The sequence below is a fragment of the Apteryx mantelli genome, chromosome 7, assembly GCF_036417845.1.
Source record: "Apteryx mantelli isolate bAptMan1 chromosome 7, bAptMan1.hap1, whole genome shotgun sequence".
In the NCBI taxonomy this organism is placed as follows: domain Eukaryota; kingdom Metazoa; phylum Chordata; class Aves; order Apterygiformes; family Apterygidae; genus Apteryx; species Apteryx mantelli.
The window spans coordinates 27,733,882-27,750,200 of NC_089984.1; the positions used below are offsets into that span (position 1 = coordinate 27,733,882).

At 49.1% G+C, this 16,319-nt stretch overlaps 2 protein-coding genes across 2 annotated transcripts; one reads left to right on the plus strand and one right to left on the minus strand.

Annotated features, from left to right (window-relative positions):
* Nucleotides 1-4,375: 4,375 nt before the first annotated feature.
* On the plus strand, nucleotides 4,376-5,669 carry LOC136992441 (homeobox protein vex1-like). Its single transcript, XM_067299604.1, has 3 exons — nucleotides 4,376-4,541; nucleotides 4,750-4,958; nucleotides 5,286-5,669. Exons 1-3 carry the CDS (start codon nucleotides 4,376-4,378, stop codon nucleotides 5,667-5,669), a joined length of 759 nt encoding a protein of 252 aa, XP_067155705.1.
* A 3,224-nt stretch (nucleotides 5,670-8,893) lies between these two features.
* LOC136992442 (homeobox protein vent1-like) lies at nucleotides 8,894-10,330 on the minus strand. The gene is given in 4 exon segments (XM_067299605.1): nucleotides 8,894-9,241; nucleotides 9,693-9,916; nucleotides 10,035-10,261; nucleotides 10,263-10,330. Coding segments are annotated over 4 exon segments (867 nt in total).
* Nucleotides 10,331-16,319: the final 5,989 nt, after the last annotated feature.

The following is a 16,319-nucleotide window of genomic DNA, read 5'->3' on the forward strand; positions in this document are numbered from 1 at the left end:
CCCCCTACCCCTATATTTCTCTTCTGTAATGTATTAGGGGTCATCTTTGTTTCCCAAACTGACACAGCTTACTGTCAGACAAACACAAATCCTAGAGCACAGGAAACAGCTCGAGTGAAATGGAAAGAATCATCTTTCATTGATCACTGGCAATTAGATAAGCTTATTTTGACCATAAAACTGAATGCTAATAGCTAATGATCTAAATAGTGTGTGCATCTAGGCATTCCTCTGTGCAAGTTATAGAACTTATCCAGCTTCTGTGAGTCAGTTTAGCTCTCACAGCTTTTAAGAAGCCATTTGCTTTTCATATGTTTTTTTCCTGCTAGTTTAGAAACCTAAAAGGACTCCTCGATAGATCAGAAGGTTACCTAAACTCAGAGCATGTGGGAAAGCATGGCCAGAAATAGGGGAGGAAGGAAAGAAGGAAGGAGGGAGTGAAACAACTCCTTTCAACAGCAGTGAGCAATAGCTCACTCGATGCATCTCATTTAGCTAGTCATACCTGTTGTACGAGGTAGACATGAATGTGGTACATAACATCTTATTTTATGAATGTCATCAGAATTTGCACAAATTACAGAATTAAGCTGCTCTCAGTGTTTTTGTTCAGATACTTTCACCGCTAACATACTAACAAAGCCTAGTACAGTCGCTACAGTTTAATCTTTTCCATAATCAAACCAGCACCAAGAGAGCAATTGTGGCTTTGCAGTAAATGATCATCACAACTGATACAGTGACTAAAACCACATTCACTGTTATGAGATACTTCGTAATGCTATTTCAACAAGAAGCTGAAATAACCAAAAGAAAACATAAGTGATACCAAGCATTTTCATGGAAACCTCAATCAAGAAAGGGTATCATTAAATTACAGCAGCAAAATAGGAGTCAGCTGCACCTCCACTGCACTTCTCTAGCCTACTATTTACATACAAAGTTGTGGTCATTATGTTGTCTTTGTTGCCCGTACTTTTACAGGGGCTGCTAATGTTCAGTGGAAAAAGGGTAACAGCTTCATCACAGGACTTCCAAATGTTAATTGCTAACTAGAAACACGCGGCAATGACCCTTTAAATTGTAATTGTTCTCACGTGATGATCCCTTATGGCATTACAATTACTCCAAAGTTCTTTGAATGTGGAGCTTTGCCTCAAGCCAAATTCTGCATCTTAGGTAAATCATTGTAATAACAGAAAACGCAGGATTACTAGCCTTTTTGTAAAAAATACTATGTTTTTTACAATTATAAATTGAAAATACTTTTTTTGTTGTTTTTAAAGAAATTGCATTCAATTAAAAAATGTCGGCAGCAGTGGAAATTCGCAGAGCAATTCTATGAAAAAAATCCCCAAATATATGAAAGCGTTTATTACTAGCAGATATAAAGCAATGAGAGTAATGGGGATCTTTTTCAGACGTTTTGTTTTCAAAATGAGCTGGGCAATATGAAATCCCTCCTCCTAGCCTCCCGAGTATAATTTCATAGCCAAACCACTTCAGAGGACATAAGGAGAAATGAAAGAAAGACTTTCCGAAGTGAATCAATCCTGTGGAAAAAAGCAGGACGGAAACCCCACCAGCCCAACCAAAGCGTGAACCTGAAGGACTACTCTCTCACAAAACATCAACAAGTTTCTTATGTCTTTTGAAACTAAACTTTATCTCCTAAAAACAATAAAATGGATTCTTTCAGTATAGTCAGATAATAAGATGATCAATGATTGAAACTCTTTAGTTCAGGACTAAAAAAAAAAAGTTTCCATTAAATCTAAAATATAAATTTAAAAATTGCCAACATAATGATACTCCTTTTGTTGCTTGAAAACACTTGTTCAACTACTAAAATAAGCACAGTAATAATTAACAAGCAGAAACAATAATGTAATAAAGGAATAATGCCTTATGGTCCTTCAGATTAGATGTTATCTGTAACACTAAATACATTGTAACAATTCAGTTAAGAAATTGACTACGTTATTATTAGATTTTATCATTTTCTCAGACCAAACTCCACTTTTTCCAAGACTAATTTGCTTTAGTTTGTAAGCAATTTCTTATTCTTTGCAAAGTAAATTCTCTGATCAATGGATTCAACCTTGCAAATGTGTATGTTTATGATTAATGGAAAGCTTTGTATTATTCAACGTTTAAAATTCTTCAGATGTTTGTAGGACTAGGAACCAGGCTAACTGAAAGTATATGCAATGGTCGATTTCGACAAATCATTCTGAATAATGAATTATTTCTCAGTATTTTTTTCCATAAAGTTATACTAAGGGTACAAGAGTAAAAAATCCCTTTACTGCTGTGAAAGACAGACTATTTAGCAACAGTATCCTTTCTGTCTTTTCACTTTGATTGATTTCAGCTGGTAAAAGTAGAAAAAGGATTTGTAGATTTCCCTGTTTTTTTTCTTTGAAAAGAATCGCCAAAATTTTTAACTTGCATCTTAATAATCTCTTAAAATTGTAGATTGCTGTGAGTGCAATTAGACCAACGAGCATGAAGACAATGCAACTACTATCCCTAGTTACTCTATTCAGACAAGCTTTTTATTAAAGTATGAATGTCAACTATTCAAAGTCATTTCTGTACTTCACAGCACACATAGTCACCTCCTAGGAGTTTGGTCCTGCTAAAAAAGAAAAACAGATTGCCCAACTGGACAATTAAAATCGTTTTTTCTCTTTATTACAGGAAAAAAAAAGCTTTTCTAACTACAGATATAGATTCAAAGCACATTCAAAGTCAGGGTCTAAAAGTTTCCTGCTTGTGTCACGCTTCAACACATTTAACGAAAAGAGCATGTAAATCACATTATGTTTTATGAGAGAAAAAAACATTACTGTCTGAGAAAATTAGACAACCAAAGAGGGAAAAGAGCTAGAATGGTAGGATTATCTGAGTTTTGTCACCTCACTGCAAATACATCACCGTTCATAAAAGGTGACATGAATTTCTTTGAAGTCTAAGAATTAACATGATGTCTCAAACATGTTCAACTCTCCGTGAAAGCTAGTTCATTATCTCTGGCTGTATAAACTTAAGCAGTGGCAACTGTTTACTGAAACAACCTGTAAATGTGTTAGTTGGTGTTTGCAGAGGATAAGGACTGTGCCATCCCAGGCCCGCTTCAGACCATAAAAGTGGTTCTTTTCTCACCCTTATCTGAATCATCCTTGAACAGACTGCCTCTGAACAGAATTTACACTCCTCTTCTTTGATCTACTTTATAAAAAGATCAGAACTATTTACTTTGAAATGCACCCATTTCTTCCCTCTTTTTTTTTTTTGGGGGGGGGGGGGAGAGGAGAGGGTGTTTCAGGACCTGAGCTGATACAGTCCAAGCCAAATAGCCATTTTGTCATCATGTCCAATACCCTGAAACATGATTATTGCCTGATGTCATTTTTAAGTGAACCCACAAGAATTAACTCATTCTACTGCCTCTCTACCAGATATTTTAAAAATTCACACACTATTTTCTATAAAGCAAACCAAAAAATTGCCCTGCAAATGCCACCATGATGTAGTTTCAAACCTCTTCTCCACTGGGACCACTTTAAAACTGATATACTGAAGCCGACAGCAACTTTAGCTTAGACTTCAGAGGAAGAAGCAAGCCCTAAACGTGGGACTCTTTGCCCCATGTACAGTCATGAAAAATTTGTATCAAACTGCACTTCCAAATAAGTCCTAATTCAAACAACATCTGCATCTCCTGCCCTGACAAAGAACAGTATGTTACCCTTAGGCATAAGAGGAAAATATTAGTATTTTAGTTTCTTCACGATTTTTACCTGTTTCCAAGCTTGAGGCCTACTTGTTCCTACCTCAAGGATCACTTTCCTTCGATGGCTAGGAGGGCAACCGGATTGCTCCATGCCCTGGTTCAAACAGGCAAGAGGGGGGCTCCAAATCTGGGACTAGCTCTCAGAAGCGTGGCCTCTCTTCATCCTCTTTCGTTGCCAGCCCCTTCTGAGTCCTTGTCCTCCATAGCTGGGAGATAAAGACTGAAAATCGCTGCGTGGCTCAAGCGTCGAGGCCGGCCGGGGCCGGATAGAAAGCGCAGGCCCTGATGCGATTATCAGCAGCTATATGGTCAGGGGATGACTCAGGGCTGAACTTGGCGCCAGGTCAGGTAGCCTTGAGTTCTGCTAACTACCGCGGTCAGAGATTAGGCGGATGTAACAATCACCTGAAAGGGGAGATTAAAGCGCCTCTCAATGGGGTCCTTTGTTCTCGGCCTCATTTGATGCCTCGCCGCCTTTTCAAACCGCGGCGCGGAAGGCGCTTTAAATGTTTGCCCCCGAACGCGGGCGGCTTCAGTGAGCGCGGCGCGCCGGGGGCAACAGCCGGGCCGGGAGCCATGGACAAGGGGCCCTTCTCGGTGGAGTGGCTGGCCCAGAGCAGCCGCGGCAGAGCCCAGCCGGGCCCCGCGACCCGCCCGCCGCCTTCCCCGCCCAGCGACGCCCGCAGCCAGGAGAGCCCGCAGACGCCAGCGCCGGGCGCCCCGCCGAGCCCGGGAGACCTCGGTGAGTCACGGCGCTCCGCCCGGGCGCGAAGGGAGCGGCGGCTCGCGCGGCGGAGCCGTTGGCCGCAACCTAACGGTCGCCGCGCGCGAGGCCCTCGGGCGGGCAACGGTTGCACGTGCGGCCGTTGGCTACGTCAGCGCCCGCGCGGGGGAAGGGCCTCGCCGGGCTGGCGGCGGTTGCTCCCCTGACGCGCATCCCGTCCCCGCAGCCGCCCTCCGCGGCCCGGAGCCCGCGCAGCGGAGCAGCCCCGAGCACAGCGCAGAGGCGGGCGGCGGCGGCGCCGTGCCCGGGCGGCCCCGCACCAAGTTCTCGGCGGCGCAGCTGCAGGAGCTGGAGCGGAGCTTCCGCGAGCAGCGCTACATCGGCGCCAGCGAGAAGCGGCGCCTGGCCGCCGCGCTGAACCTCTCCCAGAGCCAGGTGAGCGCGGCCTCGGGCGGCGGCCGGGATCGCAGCCCGGAGCCCCGCGTGAGTCCTGCGGCACCCAAGGCCGGGGGGGCGCGGGGGGTCGGGCCTCCTCTGAATTACAGACCTGCTCCCAATCTGGTCTCTCTGTGCGTCAGGGAGTTGTCATGGCTACATTCCTCATGCCTAGAGAGTTACTCCACATTCACCGAGAGCAATATAGCTAGCACCAAATCATATAACTGGTACTATATTATTACGCTAATAATCAGATAAATCTGACTCAGGGGTGTTAGTGTACGGCCAGCCTTGGTACTTGACTCTTATCTTTCTTCTCACCAGATAAAAACCTGGTTTCAGAATCGTCGTATGAAGTTCAAACGTCAGACTCAAGATGCCAGGGTTGAAGCTCTTTTCTCAGGCTTATTTCTGCCCTATCATTGTTACCCAGATATAGTTACTTCCAGGTGTTCTCATGGGATGGACGTTAGTGTCTCTTCTACCTCCGCTGTTACCCTTCACCCAGCTATGCCAAGCCCTGCCTTGTTGTTACCTCCTGTTCCGTCTCAGTCCCTTGAGCCAGTTCTGCCAAGTCCAGGTTTAGTGTCTCCCAGTCCAGAATTTTCTTCTTATCCTTCTGTAATTCCAGCAATGACTCTAACCAAGGACCATAAAAGTTCCAGCCATATCTTCCTTCCTGTTAAACATGTCAAAAACTATCTGTAATCTGAATATGAACTGCCATATATTTTTAAGAGTACTTATTTAACTTATTTTGTTTTATCAAATATATGGATTATTTAATGTTTTCTAAAAACAATCTTGTTTGCCTTATTTTTTTATGTTAAAGGGACAAAAGAACTAACCTATTTTAGAGGAATAATACTAAGGGTGGAAGAGAAGGACTTAAAACTGTCCTTATTTCTCTACTGTCTTCACTTTGCTATATCAAAACTTACAGGAAAATTTTTCCCATCCATAATTTTCAATCTGTTTTAAGAGCAACAGCCTATGATTGTGTGGGGATCCCCACTGAAAAATGAGAGTATTGCTTAGACTTCAATACAACTACTGAAACAAATACTCTATATACTGTGTAATAGACAAACACCAAACAGGCTTAAAGAATTAGACCATTTTACATGGGTGTGAGTTGAGGGAGTAAAAATGAACTAATTTTAAGGAAAGATTTGTAAACTACAGTAAATACATAACTACAGTAAATAGAATAACAAAGGTGGCAGCCCTATGAACTAATCTGAGCAAGTGACACAAGGTCCTGTGTGCAAATAAAAGCTTCTGGAGTATTGTCCTTTATCTGTGTATGCTGCACCATCCCTAAAGTGATATCTCTCCTTTATGTGTGTAGATATTCTATCTATGCACTTAAAGAGAAATGAGGCTAACAATTATTTGGCTGCCTAAGCCTCTGATGCCAGTGTCAACCATATTTGTAATTTAAATCTGTTGATGGAAAACACTTGAGTTGTTCCAAAGTTCAGGCTTTTTGTGACATTCAGAATGAAAATGTTTTAATTATTACTGCTAAAACTTCAGCTGTAACCTGACAGCTTCATTAATTTTAAGCTGCAGGATTCTGTATGCTTGCTATCAGGTGTATCAAGACTTCCTAAAAATCAAAAAACAAGCTCTGTGGAAGCAGGAATAGCAAAGAGCAATGCCTGTAGCAAATAATGAGAAACACAAGCTCTTGCATAAGCATAAAGGAATTTCAGCATGTGTGATTATATCTTCTTTTCTGCCCTGACCATCCTAACCTGCTCCCTGCATGAAGGTTGGGCTACTTTGCCCAACTTTGCAACTTTCAGGAGAAAAAATAAACTCACTCCCATGCAGAGATTATTCATAAGCAAAAAAAGTCAGCAAAACTTGTATCATGCCCTTTTCCCCCCCTTTCACTTAAAAAAAATTACCTTTTGGGAGTGGGAAGGATGGAGTTGGTATCACAGTTGCCCTGTTGGTAGGCCAACATGAGTACATCCAGGAGGGGGTGAAGACTTCCATCCAGGCTCCTTCCCCCTGCATCCCACCTCCTTTTCTGATTTTAACCCTTGGGGAAAAACAAATCCCCTAAGCATGCCACGCTCTCCCTCTCACTATAGCTCTTCTCAAGCAGTCCTACAGGGAAACGTGGGAGAGATGCAAAGGATTTCCCTCTCTCCACCTTCTCAGTGCCACACCAGGACACCACTGCTCTGAGATGCTCGGGCTAGGGAACCGAAGGGACAAAATTGTGAATTTCTCAGTCACTTTGAACACAGACCACAGTGTGAGGAAAAGAAAACATGGCTATTTATGAGTGGGCAGCCTCTAATTGCAGGCCCTGTTCTCACTCTCTCCTGCTTCCCCCCCCTTCCCAGCAATCAGCAAACTTGCTTCCAACCTGGCAAACTGGATCCTGTTGGAGACAGCATCTGGGTTCGAATGGCTTAACTGTAGAAAACTCTTTTCCCCTTTTACATCAGCGTTTCACAAGTGAGACACCTCTAGGCTATTAAATCGAAACTCTGATGCCTCACTGGATTGGAAGGTGGAGGAGGGAAATTTAGACTACAATGCAACAACCAGCCTTGTTTCTAATGCACTTAGAACTTTTAGATGAATTAAAGAAACTTCATTAAAGACTAAAACAATCAAGAAATAAGAAATGCCAACCAAACCCTTTCATCATTAAAGGAGTGAAAACTGTGTTCCCAGCAAGAACTACCACACCTTTCATAATGAGGAACTTTAACAAATTTCAGAATTAGAGTAAAAACTTGAGCCACTCCTTTTAGATGTTTCTTCTCCTGAAAGGATCAATTTACTAAAAAAAGATGGTTCAAAGTATGCAATTATCATGGACATTAGCAGTGAATCAAAGAGCCAAATTAGAAGATTAAAATCTCATCTAGATAGTGTGGCCGTGAACAGAAGAATACAGTTATGCTCTTAAGTCTTTTACAAGGTATTGGCTTTGATAATTGTAAGCCTATTTAAAATTCCATACCGAAGGTTCAAAACACTGTTGAGGCTTTAGGTGAAAGATGTGCTGGAAGTGCAAAGCAATAAAGTGATAAATATTTAGAAGAGAAACTCACTGAGCAGCTTATCCTTCCTCCTGCTGCATACCTGTGAGAATGCCCATAGCCAAAAGCACTGGACAATGCAACCGGTAAGGACCAGACTCCCCAAAGCACTCAGCAAACTAAGAATATACCTTTCAATACAGGTGTAGGAAAGTCAGATAAGACATATTAAAACATCTAACCCCATACTCCATGTGTGAGCCAAAACAGGAGTTCTGGTGACCAGAATCTTTTACGCTGCACTTCTAGTGCAACTTTACAGAGTTCACACACCCAGAGTCTCCGTTTTTCACATAACAAAGAAAAACTGGAGATATGCAATACAAAGCAGTTTCTTAACAATCCCATTTCAGTTAGTTAGTTTTTAAACTTAATAGTTTTGCCCTATACGGTGGGATACTTGGCAAAAACAAGTTTCTGTCACTGTTTCTCCCCGGCCCCCTTTCCCTTTCACCAGCTGCAAGTAAATGGCCGGAGCACAGAAGCCACAAGTACATCATGGCTCTCACTGAGGCTACAGTGTAATTTCAGGCATTTGTGTCTAGTGCCTAGATAGCAATTTGGAGCAAAATACTCTTTATCGTACCCAGAAATCAAAGGAAGCAAGTAGACTACCAGTATTTTACACATTAACCACTTTTGAAACGGTGGGATATTAAACCAAAAATGACTAAGAGCAGCATCACATCTGATAAATTTTAATATCAATTTGTACAAATATAAAATTACTCTTCATATTTAACTTAATATAATAAACACATACACTTCCAAATCAGACAGATGCTGAGCACAAAGGAAGAAGCAGCAGCACAGAAGAAGTTACAGCACACAGTATTTTCCTCCCTAGCCCGGCGCTTGCTTTCACGATATCGCATACACGGGATGGTACTGCGTGTCCATTCTGTTCTGCACAACCGGGTGGAAAGACGGATGCGGAAGGAAGTTTTGGTGGCAGTAAGGCAGCTCGTTTGCCACAAGGCGGTAGGTGCTTGGCGACGCCTCGCGCGCGGGGAAGGGGAGGCCGAGGGGCAGCGCGGCGCCGGGCAGCAGCGGCAGGAGCCCCCGGCGCGGCCCCGGCGGGCAGCGGCCGTCGCGGAGCGGCGCCCCCGGTCCGCAGCTGCAGAGCGGCGCGGCGGGCGGCGGGCGGTGCTGGTGCTCCTGGACCTGCCTCTTCAGCTTCATCCGCCGGTTCTGAAACCAGGTTTTGATCTGAGCAATAAAAAGCAAGGGGTGAGGGGGGCGTGGGGGGGAGGGGAGACAGAAATCAGGAATTTTACCTAAAAAATAACATGCCAACTGTGAACAGCTGCAGCGCCGCTGCCTGGCTCATTTTGCTGCGTTTGAAAGGACACGGCTGGGCTGCTGCTTTCGCCCTGGCTCCAACCCGAGGGCAGAGGAGGGTGTGTGCATGCGCATGGAGGAGGGGGTCCCTGCTTCCCTGTTCAGCGACTTTAGGTGACCCATTTGCAGCCTTTAAGACCATATGCAGCCTCTGCACGGTCTAGAGCGCTTCCGCAAACCAAACAGATCGCTGCACACCGAGGCCCGGCTGCTCACACCGCACCTCTCAAACGAGGGGAAGAAGCACCCACGACACCTCCCCCGGTGGACCCCCCCCCCCAGCCGCCGCCCGCGGGCGGACAGGTTCCCCCGGGCCCACCTGGGTCTCCGAGAGGTGCAGGGCGGCCGCCAGCTGCCGGCGCTCCGCGGCGCCCAGGTAGCGCCGCCGGCGGAAGGTCTCCTCCAGCCCGCCCAGCTGCGCCGCGCTGAAGGCGGTGCGCGCCCGGCGCTGCCGCCCGCGGGGCGCCGCCGCCGCGCCGCGCTCCGCGCTCTCGCTCTCGTAGCCCGAGGAGTCGTCGGCGCTGAGCCAGCCGCCGTCGGGGGCTGAAGAGGGGGCGGCGGCGTGAGGCCTTTCCCCGGGGCCGGGGGGCCGCCGCCGCCGCCTCCCCCCGCCTTGCAGCGCCGGCGCCCCCCGCCCCGCTCCCGGCCCCTCCTCACCCACCTGGCTCCGACGGGGCGGGGGGCTCCCGGCGGCCGCCGCCGCCCGCGGGCTGCCCGGGCCGCGCCGCCCCCCGCCGCGGCTCGGCTCGGGGCAGCAGCGGGGCGCTGCCGAGGGCCGCGGGGGCGCGGGGAGGGGGCGCGCAGCAGATGTGGGGCCGGAGCCCGCGGGGCTCCGGCTCTGCCGAAGGGGGCTCGGCCCGGCTCATGGCGGAAAGCGGCTGGGGCCGCCGGGCTCGGCCCGCTCTTATATGGGCGCTGCGGGCCCGGGCGGGCTCGTTTGCAAGTGTGAAGCCACATCAAAGCGGGGATGGAGCACCGATAACAGCTGCCGGCGAGGAGGGGAGTTCACACGTCTGGCAAATGTCTGCAGCCGCTGGCTCCAGCGTGTCTGCCGGGCCGGGGAGACCCCCTTGAAGTGCAAACCTGCCCCTCTCCCCCGGAGGGCAGGGCACGGGCAGGCCCAGCCCCGCGACGAGGCGCTTAAAGATACCGGCGGTGCCGCTAACAGCGGGGTTTTGCCCGCGCCCCTTCCCGCTGCGGGGTCCTGGGGGGGCGCAGAGATGCCCCGGACCGGCCCCGCCGACGGGCTCTGCGCCTCGGGGGATCTGCGGGACCGGGCTGCCTGGGAAAAGCCGCGGGGGGCTGCTAGCAAGAAGTCTCTATCCCCGGGGCTGAGCCCTCACCCTGGGGGACTATTGCCGGCTTGGGGGGTTAGCAGGGCCGAGGACCCTCTCAGCTTGAACTTGGCGCCGTCTGTCTAGCCAGAAAGTGTAACCCATCTCCCGAAGAGTTTAGTGATCAAAGCACGAAATGAGCAGGGAAATTCGCACCTCATCGACTTCAAACTATCCGCAATCCACACGCCGCTTCCCAAGGATGGCCCTGCCTTTGTAATGCAGGGAGGACACGGTGAGGGACCCCCCCGCCCCCTCCCCAAAGCAAAGCTTTCCTCGCAGCGAGCAAAACGAGCGGCGGCCGGAGAAAGGCGCATCCCCGGGCTCAGCCCGTCCCCAGGCTGCTCCTGTGTCTAACTTGCACCGGTTTTTAGCCACTCCAGGTAAAACCGACCACGACCCGACGGGCAGTAGATCCTTGGCTCTCACAGCCAAATGCCTGATGCTTTCTAGCACCCCGAGGAAGCGGTCGCCACCCCTGTAACTAGGTAAACGCACGGGCAGGATCTGAACCTCCGCTAAACTCCTCGGGGCTCCTGCTGGGACGCATAACTGAAAGAAATGGGCACAATAAACCTCGGCCTAACGGGCTGGAGCTTGTTTTTTTTTCCCTAAGAGTAGATCAACGCTGTCAGTTCACAGCCGTAAGAGTAATGCACTTTTTTTTTTTTTAATTTAAAATAAATAAGGAAAACCCCCACCACTACAAACAACTCTTCTCAAAACTCCCAAACTTTTCATGAGAGAAGGGGCTGAAAACCACGTTTGTGACACCCCTTTTTGCTGTTTCTAGTGTCACTTGCTGGCTACGGGAGCGCAGAGCGCACCATCCACCACTCCGGCCCCACAAAGGCTGCACCGGCTTAGCCCAGCTCCAGCCCCAGGGATGGGTGAAGCACTAGAGTGATGCAAACCCACTGCCAAGCCCACATAGCCCATGGGGTTGGATTGCTCCTGGGCCTTTCCCTATAGTGCCAGCCCCCACAGTGGGGGGAAGAGACTGAACTTGCCCTCGGCCACGGCTCTCAGAATGCAAGCTCCCACCCTGGCTCAGGAGCATAGGAATATATGGGATAGGTGAGACTTGCTGCTTCACAGGACCAAAACACCAGGGTCCCAGAAAGAGCTAAGCACTCATTAAGCACTCATTTGCACGTTAATTTTAATCACATCTGGTTATAACAAGTATTTCTGTACAGGTCCACTCGTGGTTCCTCTTTTTCTGGAGCAAACGCATCCTCCTCCTCCGCCTCAGTATCTCCATCTATTTCAAGACAACCATTTCTGCATACCCCCACATGTGGGCAAATGCAGGCAGAGAAACTCAGGCTCACCACGCACAAATTCATCAACAGCAAGCTGTTGCCTGCAGTGTTGATTTTCTCTTATCTCTCCTCCTTCATCGCTCCTTTGTGAGTGTGCATCAGCCCTTTGTACGGGGCAACCTTGCGTGCTACCTGCAGATCCTGGCTGCCTAGTCAAGAACAAGTTTGGAGCTAGTGCCTCGAAACCACTGGGACTCAGGAGCTCCTAAGCTGAGCATGCACCTCCCGGCAAACAGGGTACTCCCCCCCCCCTCCCCCAAAGGGGCCTTCCCCCCAGTCCTCCAGCAGGATGAGGCCTATGCCAGGCTGGGCAGCACCAGGTTCCCTGGATGACAGTGAAGCCCAGGGACACACGGTCTAGGGAGAGGCACTTCAACCCTCCTGCCAAAAATAAACAGGCAGGAGACGACCCAGCTCTGTTCAGTGCCATGCCCAAGGATACCAGCATGTGCGTTTACATTTATGCATATCTTAGAGAGAGAAATAGTTAGTGACCCTGAGCAGCTGCTGCCAGCTCCCCTGTCGTTCGAGCAGGGACACAGGTAAGCAGCCGCCGACCTGTCCCGCTCCTGCTTATTCCAGTTGTGATTCATAAGGACCAAGGCCTCCCTGGCACTGCAGTGTCCCCTTCTCCCTCAGGGCGACAGCTCATAGGGCTTTTGAATCACCGTTTTTTACCCTTGCTCTCATTCCACCTTCTCAGCAGCTCCTCAGGTGACTGAACTGTGATGTGATCTGGTAAGTGCACTTCCTAGGTGACGTACATTCACTCACAGGCCCCAAGTTGCAGCATCACTGTCATCAGCTATTAGCAATGTAAGAAAAAGACACCCACAGCCTTTCCCTGGTTAAACTTGCTCTTTGCTGAAAGTCAGTGAAAACTGTGGCTTTTTTTTTTTTTTTTTTTTTTAATTAGAACATGATCTGCGTTTCCTTTTGTATAAGATATTTATACTGGACCCTAAAATACCCCCCCCCCAAATGCGTTTAGCTGTATCTGTAGAACACAAAACCCTGGAACAGATGGGGAAGGGGTGGAAGGTGTTAAATGGCTGTTGCAATTCTCATCAGAAAGAGGTGGGAACTTGACAAACTTCAAAACTTTGATGATCCTGGGTGAGTGGAGGCTCCATGGCTGCAGTTAAATCATCCCCTCCTCCTAAAGAAATATGGTGCTTATAGGAGACGTTATTTTCCCACCATTTTCATACCACTTGATTTATATCCACAGTCAAAAATAAGTTTGTTTGAACATGCCACAAGTTTTTAGGGAAAACAAGGTTTTTTTGATTGTTTGTTTTTTACACTTAGATTTCTGTATACCCAGAACTTGAGGATAGCGTAGAATGATACATAATACATACATGTTTTTTCCCTGCATTATTTATATTTAGAATATAGTGAGCTCATTTCTCCAAGTCACACTTCAAAATACTCATTGCTCTGCGTTTGCATGTAAATCTTACAACTGTAAGAAACATGCCTGCATCAAGAAACCTATAAAGCACTTACAGCTCAATATAATACCCCTAAAACGTAGAGTGCAGCGATTAACACCGGGATGCAAGAATTATGACTAAGATCACCAGGACAAAGCAAAGTTTTTATGCGAAGTTACAAGACTTTTAGGGACAAATTCCAGATTTCCCTCACTAGTTTGCAACGGGAATGTTTTTGGGGGGGGTTGGTGCACAAAGAAAGCGTGAGAACGGGCAGGACTGCTGCAGCTCGACACACTTAGGACTAACTGGGAGAATGTGGAAGAGGCAAGCCGAAAATATGACAGACTGAAAAGGATTTTTTTTTAAAGAAGAAAATAGGAAACATAAGTTTATTCCTTTCTGTGGCTCATGCCGACTCGGGGCCGGCGGACCAGAGACCTTCCCGTGGGGGCTGCTCAGGTGCCCTCCGGCGGCCCCAGGAGCGGGGCTTTCGGCGGGGAGAGCAGCGTCCCGGCGGGGCGAGCGGGGAGCTGCTGCCCGGGGCCGAGGCCGCCGCTCCGCACCGCGGTGCAGCCCCCCGCCAGGGCGGCCGCGGGGGCAGCTCATGGCTGTTTGTACCCTTCACTGCTCGCCTTTAGAAATGCTAACGAGGGTATTGAGCGCCGCCTTTGATGTCCTGATAGGCGCTATTAGCTAGTCAATTAGGCATCAGCGAGATCGATTGTTTGGGAATAGCCGCTTTGCTGTTTGAAGTACCCGTGAACGCTAACAGGGCCGTCACCCCGTCGCTCCTGTGCCCACGGGAACAATACCGGCTCGCACACAATAAATAACAAACGCTACTGACTCACTCGCTAGCGCTACACCCTCTCGCCTCCGAGCTCGCACGCTACCAGCCCACATACCCCTAGTCGGGAACTGTGGGAGCAAACACGCGTTTTGCATTAAAAACGATTTATCAGGGAAATCTCACTCGGTTCTTTGCTCAGCTAATCGGCAAAGCACCTAGATAAGTTAAAGGCGAGTTAAATCGAAACGAAGTCGTCTTTTGAATTCTCATGCACACCATCGCCACATTGCCTGAGGACTTATGACACCTCCGCAGTTGTTCAGAATTGCCCAGGCAGAATAGCCAAGTGTTGAAATGAGAATGAAAACACTTATCCTACCTGAATACCAAAGAGCTGCTGGGTTTATTTCCCCTACTAAATGCCATCAGAAGATGGGTCGAGACCTAGGAGTTTAAAGGACAACCAGAAAGGAAAACTAGCAAAGTCTGCATGAGCAGAAGCCCCTTTCTCCCCTCCCTCCGGTGGGATTTATCAAGTTAATTGTCATCTAATTGCGTATCAAAGAAAGAGATAATGGGCTGCAATTAGATCTAATGGTCTGGCAGTGTGAGATCTCTCCCGATTAGCACACAACGCGGAATAACTTCACCTGGTTTGTAAACAGGTCCCCGGAGTGGCTCCACCGTGTCTGGGAGCCGCGGGGGGGCCAAATCCCCGGACCCTGCTCCTAGGCCCCTTGCTGGCTGCTCTCGCCAAACCGGGCCAGGCGCGAAGGGGCGCAGGCTGCAGGCGGCTCCCTGCCATTGCTGCCGCGCTAATTCAATCACGCCTCGGCCCCCCGCGCCCGCCCCGCAGGGGAGGGAGGCTTTGAAGTCGGTGCTGCGGCGAGCGCCTCCTCCCGCCGCCTTTCCCTCCGCGGGGAGCCCCGTTTCCATGCTCTACAGCCGCCAGGCCGGAGCTCCCGCAGTTTCCCTGCACCAGCGTTAAGCTGCTCCTCCCCAGCTAATCGCCTCCGCGTTTCCATTCGTGGCGGACTCGCAGACAAGGCTTTGTCTTGCCGGAGCGCATTCCGCTGCTGATGGTTATTGCCATGCGATTAAAGGCACAAAGAGCAGTGTTAAAAAATGAAGGAAGCGCTCAGATACGCTGGTGGAAAAGCCCGGGAGGTTTTCTGCCAGCCCCGGGGCGGGCAGTGTGTGCGGTGCCAGAACGGGGCCGCTTTGCTCCGGCAAGAGATTGCCGATGCACAGGGGTCCTGCTCTGGGACTAAGGCACGTTTACTGCTGCCGGGGTAAAAAACTGTAGATGAGAAGTTCAAACGCATAGGAATAAAACATGAAGGGATGTTTGGTTTTCTTTTCTTCTCCCCAGGTCACAGGGAAACCTTGCAACCACTTTTGAAAAGAGAATTTGACTAGTTTAGCAAAAATGAAGTTATTTAAGTTATTTCGTGTACATCTTCAAGACCTTTGGAACGTAGTTGTTAGTTTCCAGAAAAATGCATTCTTCTTTGCTGGATAAAACAGGAGTTCTCAGATGAATATCTATTCAGAAGAATCTGATACCTCTAGGGACTCAGCCAAACGAGCATCACCTCTCGCGTTCACCTGAGCAAATCTCGGGGAAGGGGACAATATTTGCAAGCTAGTGCTGCCCAAACAGTGGCAAGACATGTCGTGCGCCTGTTGACTATACAGGCGGCCGCGGGGTCATTATGCTAAGCGATCATTAGCACCTTTTCATGCAGAGCCCGGCTTCTCCCTCGCCAGCCGCCCAGCAGCTCACACGACCCAAGACGGGGCGTCTCGTTAACCCCGCTCAGCAGCCCGGCTCCCGCCTGCACTAGCACGACCGACACCTGCAGCCGTGTCCCCTCGGCCCGCAAGCAAGTTCCCCTCCCCAGGGGAGCGCTCGCTTCTTCCTCTCGGGCCCTTTCATCTCCCCCTCGCCTCCTCCGGGGCCAGCTGCTGTGGTTCCCCCACCCCATTTGGTGCGGGGCAGGCCGGCCCCCTCGGGGGGTTGCGCTCCCCCCCATCGCGGTACCGCCGGCTCCG

Coding starts and splice junctions, on each gene's coding strand:
- LOC136992441 (XM_067299604.1), top strand. CDS start 4,376: ATGGACAAGGGGCCCTTCTCGGTGGAGTGGCTGGCCCAGAGCAGCCGC. Junction 4,542..4,749: donor GCCGAGCCCGGGAGACCTCG/GTGAGTCACGGC, acceptor CCGTCCCCGCAG/CCGCCCTCCGCGGCCCGGAG. Junction 4,959..5,285: donor TGAACCTCTCCCAGAGCCAG/GTGAGCGCGGCC, acceptor TCTTCTCACCAG/ATAAAAACCTGGTTTCAGAA.